This window comes from Takifugu rubripes, chromosome 1, assembly GCF_901000725.2.
Source record: "Takifugu rubripes chromosome 1, fTakRub1.2, whole genome shotgun sequence".
In the NCBI taxonomy this organism is placed as follows: Eukaryota; Metazoa; Chordata; class Actinopteri; order Tetraodontiformes; family Tetraodontidae; genus Takifugu; species Takifugu rubripes.
Window position 1 is genome coordinate 11,089,909 of NC_042285.1, and position 25,184 is coordinate 11,115,092.

The following is a 25,184-nucleotide window of genomic DNA, read 5'->3' on the forward strand; positions in this document are numbered from 1 at the left end:
GAGATCAACTATATGTCGGTATAACTCTGTTACCAAAAGTGTCAGCTCTAGCGAGCTAATGAGCTTATGCAGCACAAAAACAGCAGTAAAACAGCTTTTAATTCATCTGTGATGGTAAAAGTGTATCCTGTTATTCTATTTTATTGAAACACGCAGGCAGAATACATATTTACTGTTTTTAATTGCATGAATGCAAAGCATCCAAAAACATTTTTTAAAAAGCCTTCACAATTGTTGGCAATACAAGCACTCCTTTAAAACATTTACTCTCAAAATTTGCAAATAAATTACAGAACTATCATTTTGGCATAGGCAAAATTTTAAGTGCATGCCATTGACATTGAGACAAAAGAATTGGACCAAAATGACACTGACACTTGTTGACACTGTACATTACACAAAAACACCGATGTTCTCGCCGAGGTCGGTGCCGCAGTGGGACAAGCCTCACTGAAGCTAGCTAGTCTACTCACTTTATCTCCATCATGGATATAGATTTTTGGGGCTTTTTTGCCTTCCTGTATTTATAGGCCATAAGAATGGTGGTCAGCAAAAAGAGCACAGCCAGGACCAACAGGATCCACTGGCCAGCTGTGGCACCCGAAGCATCCACGTTCATTCCCAGGAAGTCTACTTTATCAGGAACCTTCACTTCCACTTCCTCTGGACACACTGGAATAAAAGAGAGGGGAATAGAATGTGTTTTAAATATATATGAATTACAGCTGTAAATCACCCATACTGATTTCATCATGCGTGAACTTGTAACACTGGTGTAATCAGCTTCTCAAGATTCTTGCTCCACAGTTCATCTTTCTTTTCATCAGTATTCTGCATTCATCTCTTAATATGTGTGTAAAAAGCACATTTTCTCTGTCCCCTCTATGCTCCGGCTCCCGCTTTTGCTCTCCTGCTTAGAGGCTCATCAATCTAATCTGCAAACGTCCCTTCAGCGGGATCTCATCAGTCAAAGCCGAGAAAAGGGAGATTGATTTCACTGTGGGCTGCAGCAGGAGAAAGACAGAATGGATGCCTCTGTACAGCCACATTGTACGTTTTATCTCTTCATCAGGCCAAAACCATTTGGCTTTGAAACAGGAACTCTTCCCTAATGCAAGGGTCCAGAGGTCTGATTTGCTTCAGATGATTATCATAATGTCTGTGTAAAGGTTCTGGATTTACCAGGGCTCCAAGGTCTCCAGTCGTATTCAGGCCACCCAAGAATGTCGTTGTTCTTCTTGTTCTCCTCCACCAGCCAATCAATGAGAGGTTTAAAATACTCCATCAGTGGCTCGGCACTCATTTTTGGTTGGCCGGTGATCATGGCCATAGCCTCTGGCCAGGGCTTGCTGGCGCCTAGTTTCATCACGTCACTGGAAGAGGATCAACCGTGATAGTGTGTTGTAAAGATAATTACACGCATGTGGCAAGCGACTACACTGATAATACTGCACTCTACTGTTGAAATGTCTGTGTTAATTAAATTTGGGCATCATCTACCCAGTTTACTGACCCCAGGAGCTTCCCTGCTTCTTTAGATCGGTAGATATCACAGGTATGAAGAGGCCCAGTATGACTGGCAGCCGCGCACAGGGCCTTGTGGAACTGAAACTGGATGACAAAGCTGACGAAGTACCTAATTGAAGGGAATCGTAAAGTGAAGCACAAATGTGATATGATTTATTGCATTTTTTGCATCTTATCTTTCCAAAATATGTTGAAACTTTTATCAGTGAATCAGGAGTGATTTTTACCTCACATAAGGCACGTTAGCAGGGATGTGGAACTTAGCACCTGGGTCAAAATCCTCCTCTGTGCGGTTGACAGGTGGGCACAGGCCTTGATATTTCATCCTGCAATGTAATAAAACATTATCTGAAGTGAATCCTTTTACAATCAATTTATTTATTGTTTTATAATCAATACAGTCTTGAATAACTTTTATGATTTGTTTTTTTACATCACAATAGCCCTTGCACCTTATAATTGTAGGAACAAAGGTTCTTGAACTTTACCTGAGGTTCCACCATTCTTTATTGTACTCAGATGATGAGATACGTCCATCAAAGACCTTCCATCTCCATTGGTCCATCAGGTATCCAAATGGGAGGAAAGCAATCTTGTCAAGCGCCATGCTCAGCAAGAAGTTGATGTCGCTCTCTGGGGTAAGGGACAGAACCACAGAACTCTTGAGTAACAAAGCTTTGCCATTCCGTGCCGCATGTGGCTGAAGTTACACACCAGGGTTGTTTTCCACTTTGTCCAGGAGGCCGATGCTCTGAAGATGTTTGGGTGTGGACACAGATAGGGCCAGGACATCGCCGATGGCCTCGTGGAAGCCAGGGTTGGCTCCATCACGGAAGGACACAGGCTGGTCTTTATACTGCAGAAAATACTGCACGTGGCCCATCTCATGGTGGACTGTGATCAGGTCGTCCATGGTCACAACCGTGCACTGTTTGATCCTGGAGACAAATATCACAGTTTAAAACTGAGGGCATTAAATCTCACGTATATGGGATTTTAGTTGGCTCACTTTGTGTGACTCTTCCACACCTGAGCGTGTCACACTGCACTGAGGTTTATCACCTGACTTCCTGTTTTATTTTGAAAGGTTTCTCCTGTCTCCTTTCAGATCACTTGTCCTTCCCTCATGTGTTACCTGGCTATTTTACTTGGCTGCCATTTTCCAAATCAAGAGTAACCTTTCACTTGTAAATGTTGTAATTTAATTGTAATATCCTAAGTAACCTAAGCTCCCACAGTTATTTTGTTTTCCTCCATTGGGAGTGATTTTGATTTTGAGATAGATTTTGTAGAGCCTCCTTTTTGAAGGAGCGATTTTGATTTGGGCAATCTTGCACAGGGTTATTTACTCAATCAGGGATTTGTATTTTACTGTTTTATAGCATGTTTATTTTCTCACTTTGCAGTGAGGTTAATTTTTTCTGCTTAAAGTTGGCATTTGCTGTTAAACAATCTCTGCATCTGACTCCTGTTCAGGCCTGACGGGGTTTTCGCTTGACAAACAAATACTTTCTCAACACATTACACCTTTGTCCCTAGTATAAAATACTGAAGAAATCCCACAATGGTTGGATCAAGTAGTCCACTTAAGTTGTGCAATCACGTTTACACACCCATCCTTGCTTGTATACACAATGTCACCTCATAAAGCTACAGAATCCCCATCGTTGCCTCAGTGTGGTCTTTGATTTCTCCCTGACCTCCCCAACTTCCTCTTGCAGAGCTGACTAGGTGGAGTCAGGCTCAATTTAACTGTCTAGACATGTCTTCTATTTTCAGTAGACTGATAGGAACTAACAGCTTTTTAACTTTGCATGTTGTCATGACAACAGCGGCGTTTTTACCTGAAGTCTTTTCGGTTATAAAAGTCCCATGCTGAAGCGTGACACACCACCTGACGCCCATCAGAAGGTTTCTCCAGCATCGATTTGTCCCAAAACTCTTGAGGCATTGGTTCCAGACCAAGCGATGTGAAAAACTTGTCTGATTCCTGGAACATTCTGGTGGCGTTCCATTTCTGAGTGAAGAAAAAGCATTCTGACTGAATGAACTATTCATTCTGTTCCCATCTGCTCAGAGCAGATCATCCTCCACAGTTGATACATGAGTGTGGGCTCTTAATTGATGTTCATTCACCTGTGCCTGCATAGCTGGGGTGGCATCGACCTGCGTGGCATCTGGGTAGGGAATGACTAAATCCATTATTCCAGACCAAGTCTGTGCCCACATGTTGCCTAAGATGACAAAGGACGATTTAGGTTGTGACTCATCCTTAGTCTTATTAAAACACATGAGGCTTCTGACTGAGTCAACCGTGACATGTTATGGACTGAAGCCGACCCAATGTTGACGGAACAACAATAGGTCGTTCTACATTTTAGATCCCTTAAATTCCACAGTGAAAAAACAACTTAAGTATAGATTTGACCAAAGGATCTTTGTTATAAAAATACCTAGCAAATGAGCAGGGATGGGCCCTTTTAGGTTGATGCGTTCAGGGCCATACTTTTTGTACAGTGCCCTGCGAACGTATGCGTGCACGTTGTGATAGAGTGGCTCCAGCTCCTTCCACAGGACCTCCAGGTCCTGCTCAAAGGTAGGGGATTCATACAGGGAACGCCAGAATGCTCCGTTGTCAGAGTGACCTGCGAGCACAGCCAGGGACGGAACCATTCATCAATGAGGAGCACTAAAATCCTGAATGTGGGTGTGCGTGTAAAACGACCCCTACAGAGGCCATACCATTGAGTGTAGCTGCTTTGTTGGCCAGTTCAACATATCTTTTGTAACCCTGGCGAAGCACTTTCCCAGCAGAATCTCTCCATCCTTTCCAGGCAAACAAAAGCTCATCATAGTCCCTGGACTCTGCCATGATCTTCTGAAGATCTGAAACAGAACTCTTTCCTTTACAACGTGTTGCCTTTCTAAGAGGGCATATATTGCTTTCTGGTCACACACTTATACATTTGTTTTACATTTCTTTTTCAACAGGCAGACACAAGGCTTCAGTTTCATACCTGGATCCAGTGGATGGCATGTCCCATCTTCTCTGCAGACAACAGCTACACTGTAATTGGCTTCCATGTTGGACAGGAGGGTGTTGAACTGAAAGGGGGAAAAATATTAGCAACAAAGAAAACCTGGTATATGGTTTTAGTAATAAATATAACCAGATGAAGGATTTGTCAGTTCATAACCTTTAAACAGAGACTGGATATGGCTGCATAATGAAAGAGCTGTAAAATGTATACGGTAACTAAAATGATACCAGCAACAATTCCTATTAACCTGGTCATGTATTTTACCACTAGGAAATCTGGTTTAAACCTGAATTCTGTTGAAGAAGTTGTGTTCACATGCAAATCTGGCATTTACATGACATGGGTGCGTACGTGCGCGTGTGCGCGCGCGTGCGTACGTGCATGTGTGTGTGAATGTGTGTGTGTGTGTTTGTGTGGATGTGAGTGTTTTTGTGTGTTACCCTGTTTCAAGTTTGTGCCGGAGTTACTGTGTGTACCTAGTTTGGTTCCCATGACTACAGGTTCCATCAGAAACTTTATGTGACATTGCTTAATGTACATTATCTGTGTGGTGTGTAACACCCTGACACACACTCTGCTCTTATCCTACCTTGAAGTTGAAATGCATCCACTTTGGATCTATGTCCAGGGTCATGTAATCGCTACCTTTTGTATATGCTGGAGTTACCACAAAGGTTATGTGTGTTCCTTAACTGGGGTGCAGCCAACAGGAAATATTTTGTGTCTTTTGTTCATGTGTTCATAGACAGCTGACACTTCACCACCAACCAACACAACTATTTGTGTGTTCAGAACAGTTGTGTGTTACAAAAGAAAAGGTAAAGATTTCCCGTCACACCTCTTCCAGCTCTTCTTTCGGCAGTGCTGCCCTGTCTATGTCACTGAGTTTTTCAATGATGCGTTTGACCGAGACGTCCTGGAAGTCGGTGGTGTCGTATTCGCGGGCCCTTTGTCCATACCGCAGCGTGTGAGCAGACATCTCCAGGTTTTTTTCAAGCTTATGAAGAATAACAGACACTTTGAATGTTCTATTTTTTGTTGGAGCATGCTGAGTTAATGATGATTAGACAGATGAGACATGCATATAGATGTTGATTAGTTCCGGATGTTAATTCACTGACACATATTTAAATAATTTGATTTATTTGGTTGCAAGCAAAAATCAAAGACGGGTTTTTGTTTGATTGTTGATAGGTGATGGCTGAACAGTATTGAGGTGATCATAGTGGAGTCAGTCAGCGAGCTGGTCTCACCATCGCATTCTTATTGGCATCGTTGATGTCAGTGTTGTACTTCCAGGAGGCCTCGGTGTATGCGTTCCACACACCCTCTGCCGTGCTGTTGTATTCACTCAGAAATGCTTGTGCATCAACCTCATCTGTATTCATGCCTGAAAGAAGAAGACAATGTAGAAGGTAATCCATTCATTGTGTGTTAGTAGTTTGGATTTATGGCTCACCGATATCCTCTGGGTAACCCTCAGGAATGGGTGGAACCCAATTAAAATCAGGCCATCCCAAGGTCTCATTCACATTTTGCATTTTGAGCCAATCAGTAATGGGTTTGAAGTATTCCATCAGAGCTGAAGCATTTAACTTGTTGACCCCAATGGCATCTTGAAGCACCTCTGGCCAAGGTTTGGATGAACCAGCCTGAAGAATTTTCCTGGATGATACAATTGTGTTATGGTACATCGGTGCTTCTACTATGCATTTTATAGATGTTGGGTTTAACAGAAGACCAGTCAGATTACTAACTTCAAAATGGCTCCTGCGTCTTCAGAGCGGTAGATGTCACACTGGTGAAGGGGACCAGTGTGATTCGCTGCCGCACACAGTTTCTCATGAAGCTGGAACTGCAAGATAAAGCTGACAAAGTACCTGCAGGGGAGGGATTGGCTCAGTTATCTTTTCAGGATATTACATTTCAATCCAAGCACATGGACAACATTTTAAAATGAGTTTTTTCATCACGCCTAATTACATCAGTTATTATATCAAGAGAGAAATTTGCTGTTAAGTAACTGGGTGTTGTGTCCTATATTGTTAAAGATAAAATCCACGGTCGGGAATGCCATTATGGAACTTCCTGCTATTGTTGGACTTCTGCTGTTTAAGAATCCCTCTCATGTGGTAGTTCACCACAGAGTATAGAATACAGGCACTGATATACAGTAAAGGTATGCATAAGAAAAAAGAGTTATAACCTTGCTGTCTTCTAGAAAAATTGGCTAGAAGTAGAATAGTGAGTGTGTTCACAATATGGTAGTTTCTACCTGATATATGGTGTGTTTCCAGGGATGTGGAACTTTGCTCCAGGATCAAAGTGCGCCGCGGTACGCTTGGTGCCCGGGCAGATTCCTTGATACTTTGTCCTTTTTGAGAAAAAGACACTTGAAACCACACTGCATGAGTTAAATATCAACTGATATCACCCTGTCATTATTTTGTCAATATTTAACAACGATGGCGTGAAACCAATGATAAGTGTCCGTAAATGGTGAAGACCCTGCAGATAATTATTGATATGACTTTGGTTTTAGTTCGCTCTAACAGGGGCAGAATAAGAACATTTGGGGGGAAACTGCATGTGTTCTGTTCACAGGGCTTGAAGGTACACTGGCTCCTTTTCACCAGGCAGCAACCTTGGCTGAAAACCAGTTGTACACAGGCTTGTTTTTATCTTGGAGCCTTGATAATAGATCTTAAATGTGTGTTCCCTCATTAGTTACAGAACTATGATGACATCCAAGGGCAACTTTTATAGGTATCATGCATTGGTTAAAAACATGACTACCATACCCCTTTCAGGGTCACAGGGATGGTGCTGGAGCCAATCCCAGCTGCTTATGGGCAAAGGCCAGATCCACCACTGGATGAGTTGACCTGTGTGAGCATTTGGGGTTTCAGTACCTTGCCCAAGGGTACATCAGTGGTGCTTTGAGGGTGTCGTAGCACCTCCCCCTGCTACCAGAACGCCTGCCAAGTTTTGTCTGCAGCAGGGCTTGAACCCCCCAAAACTGAGCGACCACCCACAATTGACCTTCTAAAGATCACTGAATATGATCAAATGCTTTTAAATTTTAAACTCTCCATATTACCCACCGGAGGTACCACCATTCAGAATTGTAGCTCTCAGGAGGTGTGCGTCCACTGAACACACCCCATCTCCACTGGTCAATGAGGTAGCCAAAAGGAAGGAAAGCAATCTTTTCCAGAGCCATCTTTAGCAGGTAGTTGGTATCCATTTCTAATCAAACAATAGGCCTTTTAAGTTTGTTTTCCATTCATCCAACTCATTAGAATGTAATCTAAAGGATGGGATGTTTCCTTACCAGAATCTGAGACTAGAGAGTCCAGCAGCTTAATGGTGTGCAGATGTTTGGGCGTGGAAACGGAAAGTGCCAAGACATCCCCGATGGCCTCGTGAAAGCCAGGGTTGGCCCCACGGCGGTAGCCCACCGGCTGGTTCTTGTATTGTAAATAATACTGGACGTGTCCCATCTCGTGGTGAACAGTTGAGAGCTGCGACATCGTCACCGTGGTGCACTGCTTGATTCTGCAGCAGATGGAAAATTGGTTGTGTTCTATCAATGGTGCATTCTACCCTCAGTTACTCATGGTGATGGTCAACTTAGGAAATTTTTGCTGGTTTTACCTGAAGTCTTTACGGTTGTAAAAGTCCCAGGCAGACGCGTGGCACACTACCTCTCGATCTGCAGGCTTAACCAGCATAGATTCTTCCCAGAACTCATCGGGCATGCGATCTAAATTCAGAGACGTGAAAAATTCCTCAGCCACGACAAACATATGTGTGGCGTTATAGCCCTGTGGACAGGAAAGAATTATCCAGTTAGCAGACAGACCTGGGATGACATGGACTTGTGAGTGATCTCGAGAATGATTGCTTTTCCAGCAGCAGTGGAATACACACTTACTTGTTTAACCATTTCTTCGGTCACATCGATGTTGGGCTTGTCAGGAAATGGGACCATCAAACTATACAGATTGTTCCAAGACTGGGCCCACATGTTTCCTGCAAGTGAGGAAGAAAACATAATTAGGAAGGAATTTCCAACCAGCTCGTTGCTCAGAGTGAATCTAGGAAAATGTTTTCTCCACAGCAATGATGAAAAAAGACTTAAGATCACTATCGTATTGTCTAAGAGGGCTAAAGCAATGCTGTTAGAATTTATGATGCCATACAATGTACGCTCATGCAAGAAAGCAAGCCAGTATTTGTGTGTTTATGCTCTGATTAAGCCAGTTAAAACTTCTGTAAATATGAAATGCCTTGCTTTGGAGGTGGAGCAGGCATTCTCACAAGGAGCTGAGAAAGGTGGCAGGAGAAAACATCTTGAAAGCAAGACAGGAAAGCCAGGGGGAAAAAATCCTATTTACCCTTTATCGAAGCATGATATGCTTTAGATAAGATAAGGAGGAGGGCCAATTGCTGTAGCCTTGTGTTTACTAGCAAATGATGCAGCCTAAGAGCTGCAAAGATTAACTCCTCATAAAGGTTAATGTTCACCTCCAATACAATACTTCCACAATGCCAGCATGAAAAACTTTCTGCTGACACAGCAGTCCAACAAAAAAGCACCAAGGACGAAATGTCATCAAAATTTGCTATGTTAAAAAACTTGCATGGTTAATGCCACCACAGGACAAAAGAAAATAATAAAACAAAGATCAGTCCGTGATGATGACGACCTTGTTAGTTCATGAGGAAATGTTAGGTCCTATCTGGAAATCCTAGTAGGAATGATTCACGTCTATTTTTTATAGAGAAAATGCAACAAAACAAAAAAAACTAAAGTAGATGCATGTTTGTAGAGCAAAAAAACAAAACTATTTAAACCTACTGATGAAGTGGTGTGTCGGGTGCATTTAAAGACTCAGGCAGCAGACCAGTGCGTCTGTCTGTCAAAGGTGAAAAACACCTGATCGTACCTAGCAGGTGGGCAGGGATGGGACCTTTGAGGTTGATGTATTTGGGGCCGTATTGGTTGTAGAGCTTCCGCCTCACAAAAGCATGCAGGTTGTGATAGAGGGGCTCTATGGTTTTGTAGAGCTCCTCGAGATCCTGCTCAAAGGTGTCACTCTCATACCAAGAGCGCCAGTAGGCTCCAGTGTCTGCGAAACCTGAACAGGAGAAAGACATTCCCTTTTATTTTCCATCCTTTCGGCCAACGCTCCCGTGTGACTGCCAGCAGTGTTCATTTGTGGCTGCTGAAGGTGAGGTTCTCACCATCGCTTCGATAAGCTTTGTTACTGAGCTCCACAAAGTTCTTGTAGCGCTCCCTGAGAGGATCACCGGATACATTGTGCCAGCCCTCCCAGGCGTACAACAGCTTCTTGTAGCTCCTAGAATTTGCCATGATGTCAGTAAGCTCTGGGAAAAAGATACAACATGAGGAAATATAGAAGGATGCAACGGAATTTTTTAAAAATGGCAGGAAGGCCCAAAGACAGAAAGCCACAGCTGTAAATCCACGTTGTCTGTGAAGGAGTGTATCCTTGTTTGAAAACTCCTCCAAGATTAATAAACCAAGCTCTCATCAGGCTGTCAGCTGGCAGGAATTTCCCACGATTACTGATGACAGTTAAACGCAGAACCATTGTTCACGATCTTTGCTGCCTGCCTTAAAAGCTTTTTCTACGGTTGTATTTTTTTAACCTTCACGGGTTGTCAGTAACACTTCCTTTGGCGACTGCTCCACACTAATTTTCCCATCCTGATAGTTTTCTGTGAGGTAAGATTATGACTGTTTGCAATCAAAGTTACATCTGTTACACCCCATGTTCAAGACTGGTCTGATCCCAAACTCCAAAACTGCATTTACTCACCAGGTTCGAGGCTCCAGCTTACATTTGGCTGTGGATGCACCTTAGCCGTGGAGTAGATGTTCTCCATGACGCTAAGAATTGTGTTATACTGGAGAAATAAGAAAGACATTTCTGGTCAGACTCAGATGACCCAACTGGAATGACAAATAAAAACCCTGATTTGACTTTTAGGAATAATGGCTGTGAAACAAACCTTCTCTCTTTCATCCAGGGGCAGATTAGCAGATCCCAAAACTTTGATCTTATTCATCAGTTTCTTTTCAGACTCGGAAAGTAAGTCCAAAGCTTTTACGAAAGTTGTCTTGGCTTTTGACCCCCATGCTGCCGTAAAGGCCTGTTCTTCCAGAGACGCATTTACCTGAAGGCAAGAGGAGGAAAACAAAATATTGTATTGCAGAAATGGCTGAGACTGTCCTGTAGTACACGTTTGTGGCTGAGCAGCAGTGACAGAGTTTATTCTGTTGAGGTCAAGGGTCATCTTAATATGACAGCGTGAAAAATGATCTGCTCTGAGATTAGATTGTGATTGTGGCTCCAGCTTGTGGTTTTGTCCTTGTGTTGAGCTGAAAGGATGATGGTTCAAGCAGGATTCCACAGCATTTTAAACTCAAATGGCCCATTCCATAAATTAAGATTATGGCTTCCATGTTGTCCAGGGAGAGAGTAGGAAGCCCTGCTGTCACAGGGGTACCAGTCAAGCACGATGTGGAGAAGCTCCTGAGTTATGGATTAATGGGTTTTTGTCTTTACGGCCAGCTAATGTTGGTGCTCACAAAAGCCAAGAGGAAAGACTGATGACAGATTAGGATCCAGGAAAGGTTTGACCAAAAAAAGGAGGTAAAACCCAGAAACAACATGCTCTTGGATGAAGCCATGGAAAGAGGATTCTGTCAGCTGTTTTTTTTCTACAGTATAAATATTCTTTTTCCAAAAACTGCAGCTGAAATAACCAGCAGAAACTTCATTTCTCAGGAACGTTGATAAAGAAAGTTGTCACCAGTACCTGACAAGTACTTTTCCTTGAGGACCTTTTTTCCTAATTTCAAATGTATTAACGTTAGCGTTAATACACAGCTACACCAGTTAAGCACAGCCCTCAACAATGTGAATAACTAGAAAAAGAGGTTTTATGTTTGGATAGTCAAATGACACTTAAGCCACTTAGTAGAAGTAGAAGAGAAATGAGTCACATTAAGAAGACTTAAGACTTGCAGCTTTCAGTGAAATAGTTCACACCTGTTGCATTTTGGCACAGACAAAGGTGTTTTTTTGGGAACCGACCTGGTGAGAGATTAGCATAACGTACAGGTTTGGCAGTTTTGTTATGTAACATACTACGGTAATTCATCTTCATCTCCTTCCTTCTTTGACAGTTTTATGAACTCAAGCTCACGAACGAAGCCCTCTTCCTGGATGACAGGAGCAAGGACAGAAGCCGAACAACCAGATCCAAGGATGATGTGTATGAAAAATGCCTGCATCAAGTGTTCATTCAGGACCTCTGCGAACACCATCAGCTTTCCTTTTATGGCGACGTGGAAGGTCACAGCAGAGGGGTCTCAGCACACAGGCCTTACTACAGAGTAGTAGGAGTCAAGGCTGCTGGCGATCATTGTTCAGATTCATGGATTATCAGTGTGTCACAATGTTATTGTGAGGCAACTCCACACAGTTCACACCAGAACATAGACTGAGCTTCAGTGTAAGAGCTGAAATGTAAAAGGCTGCAGGTACTGTCAATGAAACACACATCCTGCGTTAACGGGCAGGACCGCAGCTTCATTCTAGTGATGTTTTCATTGAAGCCTTTCTTATCAGTCTTTTCCAAGCCTTCACTGAAATAACAGGCTAATCTGTTGACAGTGAGTAGAAGTATTAACTCTGACCTCTGTCTCTTTCTCACAATCTCCCTTTTCCTCTCAATATCTTGTTTCCAGCATGCTGCCGTACCGTCCATCTCTGTATTTGCAGCAGTCACAGTGAAGATAAGGATGACGCGCTACTCTTCACCTCCTTTTTTGGCTGATTTGCGGTGAGATCAGGATGTTGGCATTGTTTTAATTTTTGAACAGGCCCATGGTTACAATAACAGTTTTGTGAACCAATGAGTCACAGTTACATGGAAAAAGAAGCACTAAAGTCCAACCCTGTCACAAGTTCTTCTGAGGCAAATGTGATGAACTAAAGCTGGTGATTTATTTGCAATCATTTTAAATGATAATCTGCTTTAATGATATTCTAAAGCATTGAAATGAAAAGTTTAATGATGACACTTGCTGGCAGTTCGTTCGGTGGTTTAAAGACTAACAGGCGTTGATTTTCCCCCAGATTAGAAGCCTCTGAGCTGATCCTTTCTCTGTTTTATCCTCTAACACCCCAGTTTTATTCACAAAGGCATCAACTCATCTCTATTCATCCGTCCACTCCTGTCTTTGTGCAGCACAATTAGGGGATTTCTCTGTGTCGTGGCTGCCAGGTCACATGAGCTCAGTGCACTAATCCACTTTTATCCTATGTGTACACTGTCCTGGTGAAGAAATGGACTCATCAAAAGAAAAAAGTCCATCCTGCTCATCTTTTACCTTTTGTGTTGGACACATCCTGGAGTCCTCCGCAGACCTGGATGATGATAGCTAGTCTAAAATGCCTAAAGCCTTGAACTGGGATCTTTTGTTTTAATAATTACTGTTAGTAATTTATAAATATACATGTATGGATTTCATCTGTGGCTCCACCTGTCTCTTCCCTTTTCTTTTCTAAAATCAATATATAATCAACTGCAACACAAATATCTATAAGGCAGATGATCCTGAAGTATGGTAACACATTTGATCAAATATTGACCCATGGATTCTGTCTGGTAGTCAGATGGAAGCCATTTTCAAAGACGGGTGTCCAACTGTAGCACCGTACTTAGTAAAAAATACTACAAAATAAGCAGCTAATATCAAAGGATAGCTGATTTCAAAAATATGCATGAGCCCTGGGAAACGAATTTGAAAGGAGAAGATGCAGCCAACACTTACAGAAACCTTCAAGCGGATCTGGCTGCACTGTGTGCACTTCTGGACAGAGATGACTATAGGGGTGATATCCAAATCAAACTGAGCTTAGTTAAATGGAAATGCCTGACCATGCACACATTTAACAGCATTGCTAGCATGTCATCTAAACTAAAGCTCCCGAATCTCTCTTACCTGAAGCTTGGAGTTGTAGTCTGTAATGTTGGTGTTGTAGTTCCAGGAGGCAGACTGGGAAAAGAAAAGTACCTCCTCTGCAGTGCTGTTGTAGTCAGCGAGGAACTGCTTTGCTTGTTCCAAAGAGTCTAAATAGTCTGCTGGCTGCCATTCCTCTCTCAGAGCCTCAGAAGGTGCCAGCCCTTGCAGCAGCACAAGGACTGTCCACAGAATCCTGTCCATTCCCATTCCCGTGGCCGGTCACCACAAGAGGAGAAAGAGAAAGCCTGTACACTGAAGGAGTTCACTGGTGAGACTAATCTTCGGTGGAGTGAGCGTAAACCTTCCCCTCCAGCTATTTTCTCATCCACCTAGTTCTCCCTGCCTGTTTAACCTGCCTGCCTTTCTGATGAATGAAGAAAAGTCAATTCAAGTCTCTTTTAAAGTGCCAGTTTAACCCTGCCCACACATAACAGCGATAGACATGTCCACCCCCCAGGTCTCCTCCTCAATATCTCTTCCCCTACCTTTATTTTACCACCCTGTCAGAATACGGATGGCAATTTTCCATCATAATATCCACGTTTCCCTTACTCAGAGCGATGCTAGATAAGATATAGATATAGATAAGATACTGCACACCAGGATAGTGCAAGTGCCTGTCTGCCTGCCTGGACAGTGGTGAAGACTCAATAACCAGCTCTGGAGAGTCTGGGAGGGACTCCACATACTGAGCTCTCAGTCCCCTCCTTCAGAAGGGAGGGGGGGGGGGGGGGGGGGGGACATGAAGATGGGGTAATGAAAGAGAGCATGTGAAGCGAGGAATGAAACAGGCAGGTGTGACTGGACTCAAGTCTGAGGGATGCAGACAACAGAAAAGGTGAGAGAGGATTATGAAATTCCTCCTTCTGCATTAAAAACAAAAAAAACAGCAACTGCCAAACCAATTCTGGTCCTCTTTATATAGAATCTATATTCTATTCATCTGATGTCCAGCAAACATCAGTGATACAGACCAGCCTGCAGCTCATCCAGCTTGTTGGTGTATCCTTCAGATGGAATGTTCCACTTAGCGGTTCCTGTTTTCTGCCTGATGGGGGGGAAAAGGAAACACATGGAAACACATGTCCACTTTTCTAGCCTAAGTACAGAGTAAATAAACTCAGCTCATTTGGTGGGCTTCAAATGCCAATCTGGACTCTTCTGCATGTTGTCACTTCTCCCAAAAACCTTCTGAGAACACAATGAACTCATTAAGAGTTCTATTCAACATTCCAGATGTGATATCATGCTTTTGGAGAAAATTAAATTGGTTCTTTGTCACATTTGAATAATACGGCATGCATGTGCAAACTCAGAAACACACTCATGTTTGCAGTGTCTGCAAAGAAATATCTGGTTTCTCAACACTCTTTTTAAGGCAAAAGAGAATATTTGCCTACAGTCTGACTCCATACTTCCCTAGCAAGACTTGAATAATTCAGAGCCCTTCAACTTTCTCCTCTAGCATCAGCTTCTCGCACATATGGGCTGTTTAATGAATAATGAGATTCCTGATACATCAGTAATGTGCATTAGCCTCGCTCACTTATAGTTGCTTTGACACTGGACCTGTCAAATTGCAACTTGCATCATCAAAAATATATCTTCTCTATGTTTAGATAACCTACTGCACATTTGTTCTAAGGTTTGATGATATGGGAGAAGTTTAAGACTACAGCTTACAATTGAAGTGCTTCTCTATCTTGTGCTTCTGTTTCCACCAATTACGCTCATAAGAACGCCTGAGTCAGCTCGTAGCAATGAATGATTAAACTATGGCAAACTATTTTTGAAAATGTTGGCTTCACCTTTGACATTCAGCACTTCTGAAGGATAGACTGTGTTTTAAGCTACTCAGTGAGGCCAGCATGACACAGAGACTGAAAGAGGCCATAAAAGATGCCTGGGGAAGAGTTCAGAAATTAATCTGGATCCCAGCTAGAGAAGGCAGGGAAAAAAAACAACTCTGACTGTCAGTCTAAGGACTATTTTTCAGGCTTTTATCAGCCCACAGTAAAACATTTAATCACCTGATTCACATCACGTTGTCTGGTTTATGACCTTCTACTCCTCTTTATCACCGACCAACGGCAGAGCAGAAGATGTCCTCCTCGATGTTGTCGTGCTGCTATATTACAATAAAATAGCTGATACACAAGGTGTTGCCAAAGTTCTCCTGATTTGGAAACACGTGACATGCGTGGAACATGTGCTACTCTGGAGCACAGAATAGACCTGCCAGGTTCTAGACTGAGCCTTGGCTGATGACTGCATGTTGGACAACTTTGATGAGAACAGAAATCATGCTTTCAAGAAGAAAAATCCTATTTATTTTCTTTGCCACATTTTTACAATGTGTGTTTGTGAATGAAAAGCAGAAGGCTGAAGAATAACTGGTGTGTGTCTGCGTGCACGCCAGTGTGTGTGTGTGTGTGTGTGTGTGTGTGTGTGAGAGAGAGTGTGTGTGTGTGTGATTTTGGCAGCCTCAAACTCTGGAACACAATAATTGAATCTGCTTTTTCCTTTAATGGAAGTCTGTGAAGTGTGAAGAAGCTATTACGGATGCAAATATCCAATCTACAAACACCAAAATATGTTGCACACCCTTGGACATCTTTCTGTGTGTGTGTGTGTGTGTGTGTGTGTGTGTGTGTGTGTGTGTGTGTGTGTGTGTGCAGTCGAGTTGATAAAGGCAAGACTCAAATTTACTATTACTTTGCAAAAAAAAGATGAGGCAATTATCATAATCTTCAATACTTAAAACTCATAAACTGATCAAATAGTTGAAGAACATTAACGTAACAATTTCATAATGAAATATTCAAAGCTGTAAAGTTGCTAACATTGACAGGTTTTCAAATAAAATTGAGCTCCACACATGTACTGCTCGTGTCTGTAGGCCATATGCACGTGTCCTTGGCCCTCTAAGGGAGCGTCTTCCAGCCTGTACAGATGCATCGTGGGAGAGCAACTCCTGGATGCACACCTGGAGCTCTATCTCTTCTGCCACATTTGCAAGATCCAAATGCAAGAGCGTACACGTGTGTGTGCCTGTCTGCATGTGTGTGTGCGTTGTGTGTTAAAGGCAGGAGGTGTGGCTTGGCACCTTATTTAAGAAATCTATTAAAGATCATTTCAAGCTTTGCAAGAAAGATAATGTTTTAATTAATTATCAAAAATCTAATCAAGCTGGGACAGTGTTAATGATGTTGTGGCTGATTGTTTTATGGAAATTGTCCGTTGCTGTGAACGGGGACCTGTTTGCATCCAGCTGCTGAGGAAAGCAGAGCGACAGACCAGCTAATAAATTGTGCAGAAAATCAACAGGGACAAAATTTACAGCTACAGTTTATTGTCAGAGACAAATTTATTGCTGGCTCAGTATTGAAAACAACCATTCTAAAAAAACAATAAAGCAACAATAAAGCTGTAAAAGTCTGAACCATTTTTTTTTCTGTAAGCACAGATGAAATTAATACCGTAATCAGAAATATAAACAAAGAAATATCTAGCATGTCCTAAGAAGCATACACAAAAATCCATTTGTGTTTTATGATGCCAAGGACACAGTGGATGTCCATTTGACTCTATTACAGTTGATAAAGGCGGACGTGTTACGATACGTGGTGGTAGCGGACCCGAACGCAGGCCAGGACACAGTGGTGGAGAGGTCAAAGGCTTTTTTTACAGGGGGGGAGCACACATTGACGACAAACAGTCCTCCTGGACTGAAGGGGGATCGGGAGGCAGCGTCCGCCCGTCCCAGGCCCATTGGCGAGTCCTCACACCAGACGCAGTCCCCCTGGACTGCTGGGAACTCGGAACACCGTTGAGTCCTCAACACGCTGCAGTCCTCCTGGACCGGCGAGGACTCAGGAGTCCGGCGCGACACGCTCCCCACACGAACGTGCCCCGAGACATTGAGGGCAGAGGCAGTCCTCCCAGACTGCAAGGGGGGCGGGAGCAGTCCTCCAGGAGACACGGAACAGGGACAGGAGCGGCCCTCCAGGGCAACAGGAACACAGGAACAGGAGCGGTCCTCCAGGGAAACCGGAAGCACGGGAATAGGAGCGACCCTCCAGGAAACTCAGCGCACCAACATACGACAGGGGAAGCGACCAAACAGCTTCACCACGAACAGCCACCCTACCAACACCAAGGAACCCGAACAAGCACCCACACTAGACGAACAAACACACTCCCCACACGAACAGACACACTCAGGAAAGTGAACAGACACCCCGGCCAACACCACACCCCGCAGGCCAAAGACAGACACAAACCAGAAATCCCAACAGGACGTGTTTTACAAAAAGGGCCCAATCATGATTATTTTAGGTGTCATCGTGGTACTGTTTATCAAAGTGAACCCGACTGTTTTCAGCATAAAAAACTATCCAAGTTCAGACCTTTGTGGGGCTGCAATCAAGGCTGTTGTGGTCTTCAAAATGTTTATGCAGGAAATCCTGGACAACACAATGCATACTATAATAATGATTGTATAACGTATGTAATTCAAAATATAATTCTGAACAGCAACTGATCATGAGGCCAACTCTCGTACAACACTGACCCCTAGCGGATATGGTTTGATAGTACAGTGACAGAGGCGGTGATAGCTCAGTCCCTTGGAAACTAGGCTGAAAAGCGTAGGGTTGCTGGAACGGGCTTCAGGGCAGACAAAACTGGTTATAGGGAAGGTACCAGAACACGTTCAGAGCACTACCGAGGGATCCTTGAGCCAAACCCACCAATGTGCATATATGGCTCTGTGATGAACTGTCAACACATTCAGGGGTGGACCTGCCTTAACCCATTGTGTACCCTCCCCGTGACCCTGAAAAGGATAAAGCAGTTAACAATATGAGACGATTACAGGTGACAGCTTGACAGATATTCAATGTTAGATGCTTAAATGCGCCCATCCCCAAACACACACACACACACACACACACACACACACACACACACACACACACACACACACACACACACACACACACACACCACCACCACCACCACCACTAGCAGCCTAAAAACATTAACTTTTTGTCTCTGTCCTCAATGTTCCACCTTAAAAATAAAAAATAAAAAACACCAATGTCTGCATCCATACTGCTCCAGCAGCACGTCTCACACTGGCCTAATCAGATGATAATAAGACTCTATAGTGATATGTATGTCAGCCAATTTGAAGCCCCTGTTTCGTCATTGTCTCAACAGTATTTCACAAGCAGCCTTTTTTATTAACCTGCGTGATATTTATTGCTGCAGTTCTCCTAATCAGTACCACCCACTGGCCTTTTGGACGCTCCGCTGTCCTACTGTTCTGATTTTACGTCACCATTTCGAACCGTGGCCACTTCTACCACATATATCGGGTCATTGAGGCTATAAAATGTCTGTTGAAAGTCTACAAGATACTTAATCAGCAGCACTGAGTGGCTCCAACATGATGGTGAGATTCATTTTCTTTACCTTCTCCTTTGAGTCTTCTTCTGTGGGACCTAAAAGTGAGAGAACAGGAACTGAGCTGGAGAAGAAGCACTTTAGATGCAGCCTTCTTTGCTACTTACTTTATCAATTCAGAATGAAGTCTTAGATCTTTGTTGCGTAGACTCAAACGGGTCAGTTGTAATAGAAATGCCTTCAACTTTACAACCGTGCACCTTCTTACTGACAACGTCTCTTCATCCTCCTCAGTTGTGACACCTACTATACAACCTGAAGCTGCCATGTCTCTTTTCTATCCTGCAGTTGAGTGAGTATTCCCTCTGTTCTCATCCAGTTTGCAGCTTTTTGCCGTCTGTAGCTACAGTAACAGTTGTCCTCTCTCTCAGGATTCCTTTGCTGTGTTTCGGGGTGGTTCTGTGGATTTTGTGTTACCAATTTGTAAAGAAGAAGAGGAAATCCACAGGCAACCGCTCGCTGAGCCTCCCTGAACCTCCGTCTGTGTACGTGGTCCCTGTATCTGAAGGAGAGGAGCCACAGCTGGAGCCATATGAAGCACATTTGCAGCCTCCTCACAGGGACCCTCCTGTGTACTCCACAATACACGTCAGCCTGCCTCCTCCATACAAGGTACAACAGCGCTCATATTCACACCCTTAGCAGTGCTCGTGATGAAGAGATTTTTGTCATTTTTAATCGATTAAAAGGGGATGAAATCAACGTGTAATACATTCTCTTTTGTCTCCATCCAGCTGGAACCACCAGCCTATCAGGAGCCTTCATACACAGACCCTCCAGCTTACTCAGAACAAACCTGATCTTCCTTCCTCCTTCCCTTTAAATATAACTTGCATGAACATTTAGGTGTGTTTATAATAGAAAATGTATTAGAAAATAATGAGAACTGATCTGAAATGTGTTTGAGTTGTTGTTGACCTGTTTTTTATGGCTATTTAATGTGCGCATGTGTAACATTCAGTGTTAAAAGTTAGTTCAAAATGTCAAAGTAAGTTGAAATGTTAACAAACAATATTTTCTCTGCGATGGAAAGTTCAACAAAGTGCAGCTAACTCACCAGTCATTGTGAGTTACAGTAAACATTCAGCTTTTGTAGAGAATTTGCAAATGTAACTCTACTGTAAACTAAAGAATAAAACACAGACTTCCCAGAGTGCTGCAAGAGTAATTTCCTGTCTATGTTGCCCAGTAAGAACTGCAGAATACTAACATGTATAATTCTGTAAACTCATGCACATGTCCTCCACACAGTGGTGGATGCTGCCCCAGATATTTGCCATCAACATACACATTCAGGATAAATCTAATGTGCAGATTGAACTTGCACAACAGCCCAACAGCCCCTTTACTTTAGGTCTGATCAGAGAATATTTCATTTTAGTGCAGTGACAGCATCACTGCACACTGATCAGCTGGAACTGAACAGACAAAAGAGAAAACCCAGGCCACCGTCACATGCTGACAGCAACATTTGTCTGCAAAAACAATGAGCGGGGTGTCCAACGAGTCCTGTTGCTCACCAAAAACTACCTTTTGATAAATATTGTAGGTGCGTTTAATCTCAAACAGAGCAGAGATATATTCCACCCATGAAAGTGTCACATAGAACGACAGAGACGCCAAAAATGAGAATTCTGTCATGACATATTGGAAAAGTCATCCTTTGTGATTTTAGAATACCAGTAAGAAGGAAATCTGTATGACTTAGCAGTGAGTTGGGATATGGTTTGATATTTAGTAAGACACAATCGACACGAGGACTGTGAAGCTTCAGATGTGGGTCCATCTCACACTAATGTTGAATGGTTACATGATGTCACAACCAATGCAATACATTTTGCAGTGATCGAGAACTACATTTCGAAAATGTTTAGGGGGAGCTGAATTAATCTGATACTAGAAATGACAAAAAGAATAGTTATTTCCCTCTATTGATGACGACAGTCTCAGTGTGGCGTTTGTCGTCATCACTTATTATAAAATCCCCGGAAAATGATCAGTCTCTCCATAGTGACATCTAGTGGTTCGGGCGGGTACTACAATTGCACATATCAGAGCGCACGTTTGATATCAAATCATATCAACTAAATTACATTTCATATCACTGTTTATGCGCGCGGCCAACCCTTATTAACTGCTGGTCACCTGTAAACCAACGCTGCCATGAGCATTTCGAATTAGTGCTCCGAAGTTCGTCCCTGAAACCAGTTCTTCTCTGACACGGTGGAAATCTTTCCCCTGCGGGGATTCCGCCTTTACAGAACGACCTCCCCGCCTCGCCCGACTCACCTCACATACCTTGGCATCCTCCTGAAAGGCTCCCGGACTTACCAGACAGACAGCAGGGAATGGGCGACAGTTCGGACAGAATGAACTTTTCTGAGGTCATTTCTCAGATCTTGGAAGAAGCGCCAGCTTCCAGAAAAGGTCTCGCAGACAACCACAACAACCTCCTTCAAGTTGCAGATTACTGCGAGAGCAAATACATTGAGGTGAGAAGTGCGCAGAAAAAAACGAGCTCCCAAAACACGCGATGCGGTTGACGTTCATCAGGTTTTTGAGGCAAATGCAGTCGAAGACGCTTTGTGAGTTGGAACCTTTGTTACAGGCTCGACAAAAGACGTCACTTCCAACTTAATCAAAGCGTCCTCATTAGAGAATTTTAACTGAAACAACAATGTCCCACTGGGTGTGTGGGTTCAGTGTAGATGTTAAATGTCTGACTGATCCCACAGGCTGAAGACCCGCATCAGGCTATGGAGGAGGCCAAGGCTTTGGCTGTCCAGTCTCTGGCCAGTGTGACCTACCAGATCAACAGTCTGGCCAGTACCGTGCTGAGGCTGCTGGACTCACAGACCATGCAGATGAAAGACATGGAGTCCTCAGTCAACCTGCTGTCACTGGTAACAGCCTCACTGGAACACAGATAGGGAATGTTCAGAAAATAATCAGTCGCAAGTTGGTTTTTGGCTGGAAACTGAATTTGGGAATCCAGAATCAGCTTCGGTTGCATCGTCTTGTTCCCAACAAGTCTGGACAGTGAAGCAGATCAGGCGAGCGGTACCACAAATGATGTGAGAATGAAGTTGCTGTCCTGCTGTATTCTGCAGGCTGTAGCCATCCACTTTGAAAAGGTGTCCAGGAGAGAGATCGGAGCTTTTACTGCTCCTAAAACCAGGATTCGTGCCAAACATGTGACCCCACCAGCGTCAGGAAAGGAGCCGGTGAGGAGCTACTCACGGGTGCCAATATTGTACTCCGCCTTGGACTCCATTGGACACTGTTTCCAGGTAAAGTGTGGAGGGATGCTTGCATTTCTATGGCTGAGGATGATGCCATCATTTTTTTAATCCGCATTTATCCTGTCTGGCAGGTCAGCGAGCCACAGTCCAGACAGCCAGCAGGAACCACAGCTGGTGTACAGAGCACCCCAGAGGCACCTGTGTATGTAGACAGATCCTTCTCAGTCCTCATTAAATCGATGTTCTCAGAAAAAACGATACTCCAGAAAGCTCAGCGCTTATCAACAGGTTATCTTAGCAGCAACGCTGGAAATGGACAGAAGCTACAGAACTGGTCCCGATAAGTTGTAGCTGCTATAGCTTCTTCGGCGTGCTAACGTAGTTCCTGAGACTGCATTTCCCAGAGTTCTCATGAGTTTTTCTCCCTGTCTTGAGTGCAGAAGCAGCCTCGGCATCGCCGTGCCTCCACCTTCTGTTCCCTCCTTGCGAACTGTGGCCAGCTCCAGTGACACCAGCGCTCCACCTCCACCTGCTGGCTCTTCAGAGCCAAGTACCACCGCTCCGCCACCACCCCCTCCTCCTCCTCCAGCAACAGACACTGGGTTTCCTCCACCACCTTCCTTGATGTCACCCACATCGCTCCCCCCACCTCCCCCTCCTCCCGCTGTAGGAGGTGCCCCTGTTCCTCCTCCACCTCCTCTGGCCTCCTCCTTGATCTCACCCACATGCCTTCCTCCACCTCCACCACCCATTTCCCCATCCAGTGACACATACCTGCCTCCTCCACCTCCACCAACGACAGAAGGCGCAGTCCCCCCTCCTCCCCCACTCAACCTCTCGGGCACCACTGGCATCCCCCCACCACCCCCACCACCCCCTCCTCCTCCATTTTAAAAACTGACTGCCTCTGTCCTGATCTGGGGGACGTGTAACTGGCAAACTGGGCAAAAATGTCCGGGCTGATGTAAGAGATTAATCAAATATAAAATAAACCAAAATATTAGAAAAATAACGTGTTTTGGTTCAATCTTGACTTTCTCGTGTGGGATAGAAACCTTTTTACCACCACGGAGGTCTGTAGAACATGTTTCAACACCTCAGCTGCATTCCATAGACACAAGCTGCAACAGGAGCGTTCCCAGGTTTCCTAGTTACACTCTAGGTTGAAGTTTCGTAATTTCCATTTTTATTAACCTGCGTGATATTTATTGCTGCAGTTCTCCTAATCAGTAACACCCACTGGCCTTTTGGACGCTCAGCTGTCCTACTGTTCTGATTTTACGTCACCCTTTAGAACCGTGGCTACTGAGGCTATAAAATGTCTGTTGAAAGTCTACAAGATACTTAATCAGCAGCACTGAGTGGCTCCAACATGATGGTGAGATTCATTCTCTTTACCTTCTCCTTTGAGTCTTCTTCTGTGGGACCTAAAAGTGAGAGAACAGGAACTGAGCTGGAGAAGAAGCACTTGATGCAGCCTTCTTTGCTATTTACTTTTTCAATTCAGAATGAAGTCTTAGATCTTTGTTGCGTAGACTCAAACGGGTCAGTTGTAATAGAAATGTCTTCAACTTTACAACCGTGCACCTTCTTACTGACAACGTCTCTTCATCCTCCTCAGTTGTGACACCTACTATACAACTTGAAGCTGCCATGTCTCTTTTCTATCCTGCAGTTGAGTGAGTATTCCCTCTGTTCTCATCCAGTTTGCAGCTTTTTGCCGTCTGTAGCTACAGTAACAGTTGTCCTCTCTCTCAGGATTCCTTTGCTGTGTTTCGGGGTGGTTCTGTGGATTTTGTGTTACCAATTTGTAAAGAAGAAGAGGAAATCCACAGGCAACCGCTCGCTGAGCCTCCCTGAACCTCCGTCTGTGTACGTGGTCCCTGTATCTGAAGGAGAGGAGCCACAGCTGGAGCCATATGAAGCACATTTGCAGCCTCCTCACAGGGACCCTCCTGTGTACTCCACAATACACGTCAGCCTGCCTCCTCCATACAAGGTACAACAGCGCTCATATTCACACCCTTAGCAGAGCTTGTGATAAAGAGGCTTTTGTAATTTTTAATCGATTAAAAGGGGATGAAATGAATGTGTAATACATTCTCTTTTGTCTCCATCCAGCTGGAACCACCAGCCTATCAGGAGCCTTCATACACAGACCCTCCAGCTTACTCAGAACAAACCTGATCTTCTTTCCTCCTTCCCTTTAACTATAACTTGCATGAACATTTTAGGTGTGTTTATAATAGAAAATGTATTAGAAAATAATGAGAACTGATCTGAAATGTGTTTGAGTTGTTGCTGACCTGTTTTTCTATGGCTATTTAATGTGTGCATGTGTAACATTCAGTGTTAAATTCAACGTCAAAGGTAGTTTAAACATTATTAAACGGGATATTTCATGTTTTCGCAGTGAGGGAAGGTTACAAGAAACCACTTGAGTGACAGTGGGTTTTTTGCCTTTAATCCTAACTTCACTACTTTCAACATTTTAGTAGATTTGGAATGTGTATATTTCTGTCCTGTATCTTTAAAAATGAAAATAATGCTGTAAAAGCTCTTCGTTTCGTGCACTTCCTTATACTTTGACACAAAGCACATGTTAAGACACTTTTATATTTTTCATAAGGTAAGAGTTCATCCGTCAATTAATCTGGGCAATAATGTTGTTAAGTTTGTGTGTTTCTGTGTTCAGTTTACTGATTCTGTGCTTGATTTGTGTCCATTACGCCGCACCTTCCTTAGAAGTTTAATCAGCGGAATGTTTATAGGATGAAGGTCCACTGTCAGCTGTGACAGACAAGACAGTGTAAAGTCAAACATCATGCTGGCCATTTC

At 43.6% G+C, this 25,184-nt stretch overlaps 4 protein-coding genes across 4 annotated transcripts; 3 read left to right on the top strand and 1 right to left on the bottom strand.

Moving 5' to 3' along the window:
- Nucleotides 1–81: 81 nt before the first annotated feature.
- On the bottom strand, nucleotides 82–14,275 carry ace (angiotensin I converting enzyme (peptidyl-dipeptidase A) 1). Its single transcript, XM_011604124.2, has 25 exons — nucleotides 13,615–14,275; nucleotides 10,611–10,775; nucleotides 10,418–10,505; nucleotides 9,819–9,962; nucleotides 9,521–9,712; nucleotides 8,506–8,603; nucleotides 8,226–8,395; nucleotides 7,903–8,126; nucleotides 7,673–7,817; nucleotides 6,844–6,942; nucleotides 6,326–6,448; nucleotides 6,028–6,233; nucleotides 5,822–5,958; nucleotides 5,407–5,565; nucleotides 4,545–4,632; nucleotides 4,270–4,413; nucleotides 3,981–4,172; nucleotides 3,664–3,761; nucleotides 3,372–3,544; nucleotides 2,242–2,465; nucleotides 2,016–2,160; nucleotides 1,755–1,853; nucleotides 1,514–1,636; nucleotides 1,183–1,373; nucleotides 82–672 (listed from the first exon to the last, which is right to left on the bottom strand). The coding sequence occupies exons 1-25, from the start codon at nucleotides 13,840–13,842 to the stop codon at nucleotides 470–472; spliced, it is 3,858 nt and encodes a 1,285-aa protein (XP_011602426.2). The 5' UTR covers nucleotides 13,843–14,275; the 3' UTR covers nucleotides 82–469.
- A 4,772-nt stretch (nucleotides 14,276–19,047) lies between these two features.
- On the top strand, nucleotides 19,048–20,013 carry LOC115251699 (early nodulin-75-like). Its single transcript, XM_029844984.1, has 4 exons — nucleotides 19,048–19,093; nucleotides 19,339–19,396; nucleotides 19,476–19,716; nucleotides 19,839–20,013. The coding sequence occupies exons 2-4, from the start codon at nucleotides 19,371–19,373 to the stop codon at nucleotides 19,902–19,904; spliced, it is 333 nt and encodes a 110-aa protein (XP_029700844.1). The 5' UTR covers nucleotides 19,048–19,093; nucleotides 19,339–19,370; the 3' UTR covers nucleotides 19,905–20,013.
- A 1,389-nt stretch (nucleotides 20,014–21,402) lies between these two features.
- Nucleotides 21,403–23,339, top strand: abi3b (ABI family, member 3b). The gene is made up of 5 exons (XM_029844968.1): nucleotides 21,403–21,596; nucleotides 21,840–22,007; nucleotides 22,215–22,394; nucleotides 22,478–22,548; nucleotides 22,787–23,339. Exons 1-5 carry the CDS (start codon nucleotides 21,453–21,455, stop codon nucleotides 23,238–23,240), a joined length of 1,017 nt encoding a protein of 338 aa, XP_029700828.1. The 5' UTR covers nucleotides 21,403–21,452; the 3' UTR covers nucleotides 23,241–23,339.
- A 129-nt stretch (nucleotides 23,340–23,468) lies between these two features.
- LOC105416475 (early nodulin-75-like) lies at nucleotides 23,469–24,900 on the top strand. The gene is made up of 4 exons (XM_011604116.2): nucleotides 23,469–23,724; nucleotides 23,968–24,025; nucleotides 24,105–24,345; nucleotides 24,468–24,900. Exons 2-4 carry the CDS (start codon nucleotides 24,000–24,002, stop codon nucleotides 24,531–24,533), a joined length of 333 nt encoding a protein of 110 aa, XP_011602418.1. The 5' UTR covers nucleotides 23,469–23,724; nucleotides 23,968–23,999; the 3' UTR covers nucleotides 24,534–24,900.
- The last annotated feature ends 284 nt before the right edge of the window (nucleotides 24,901–25,184 follow it).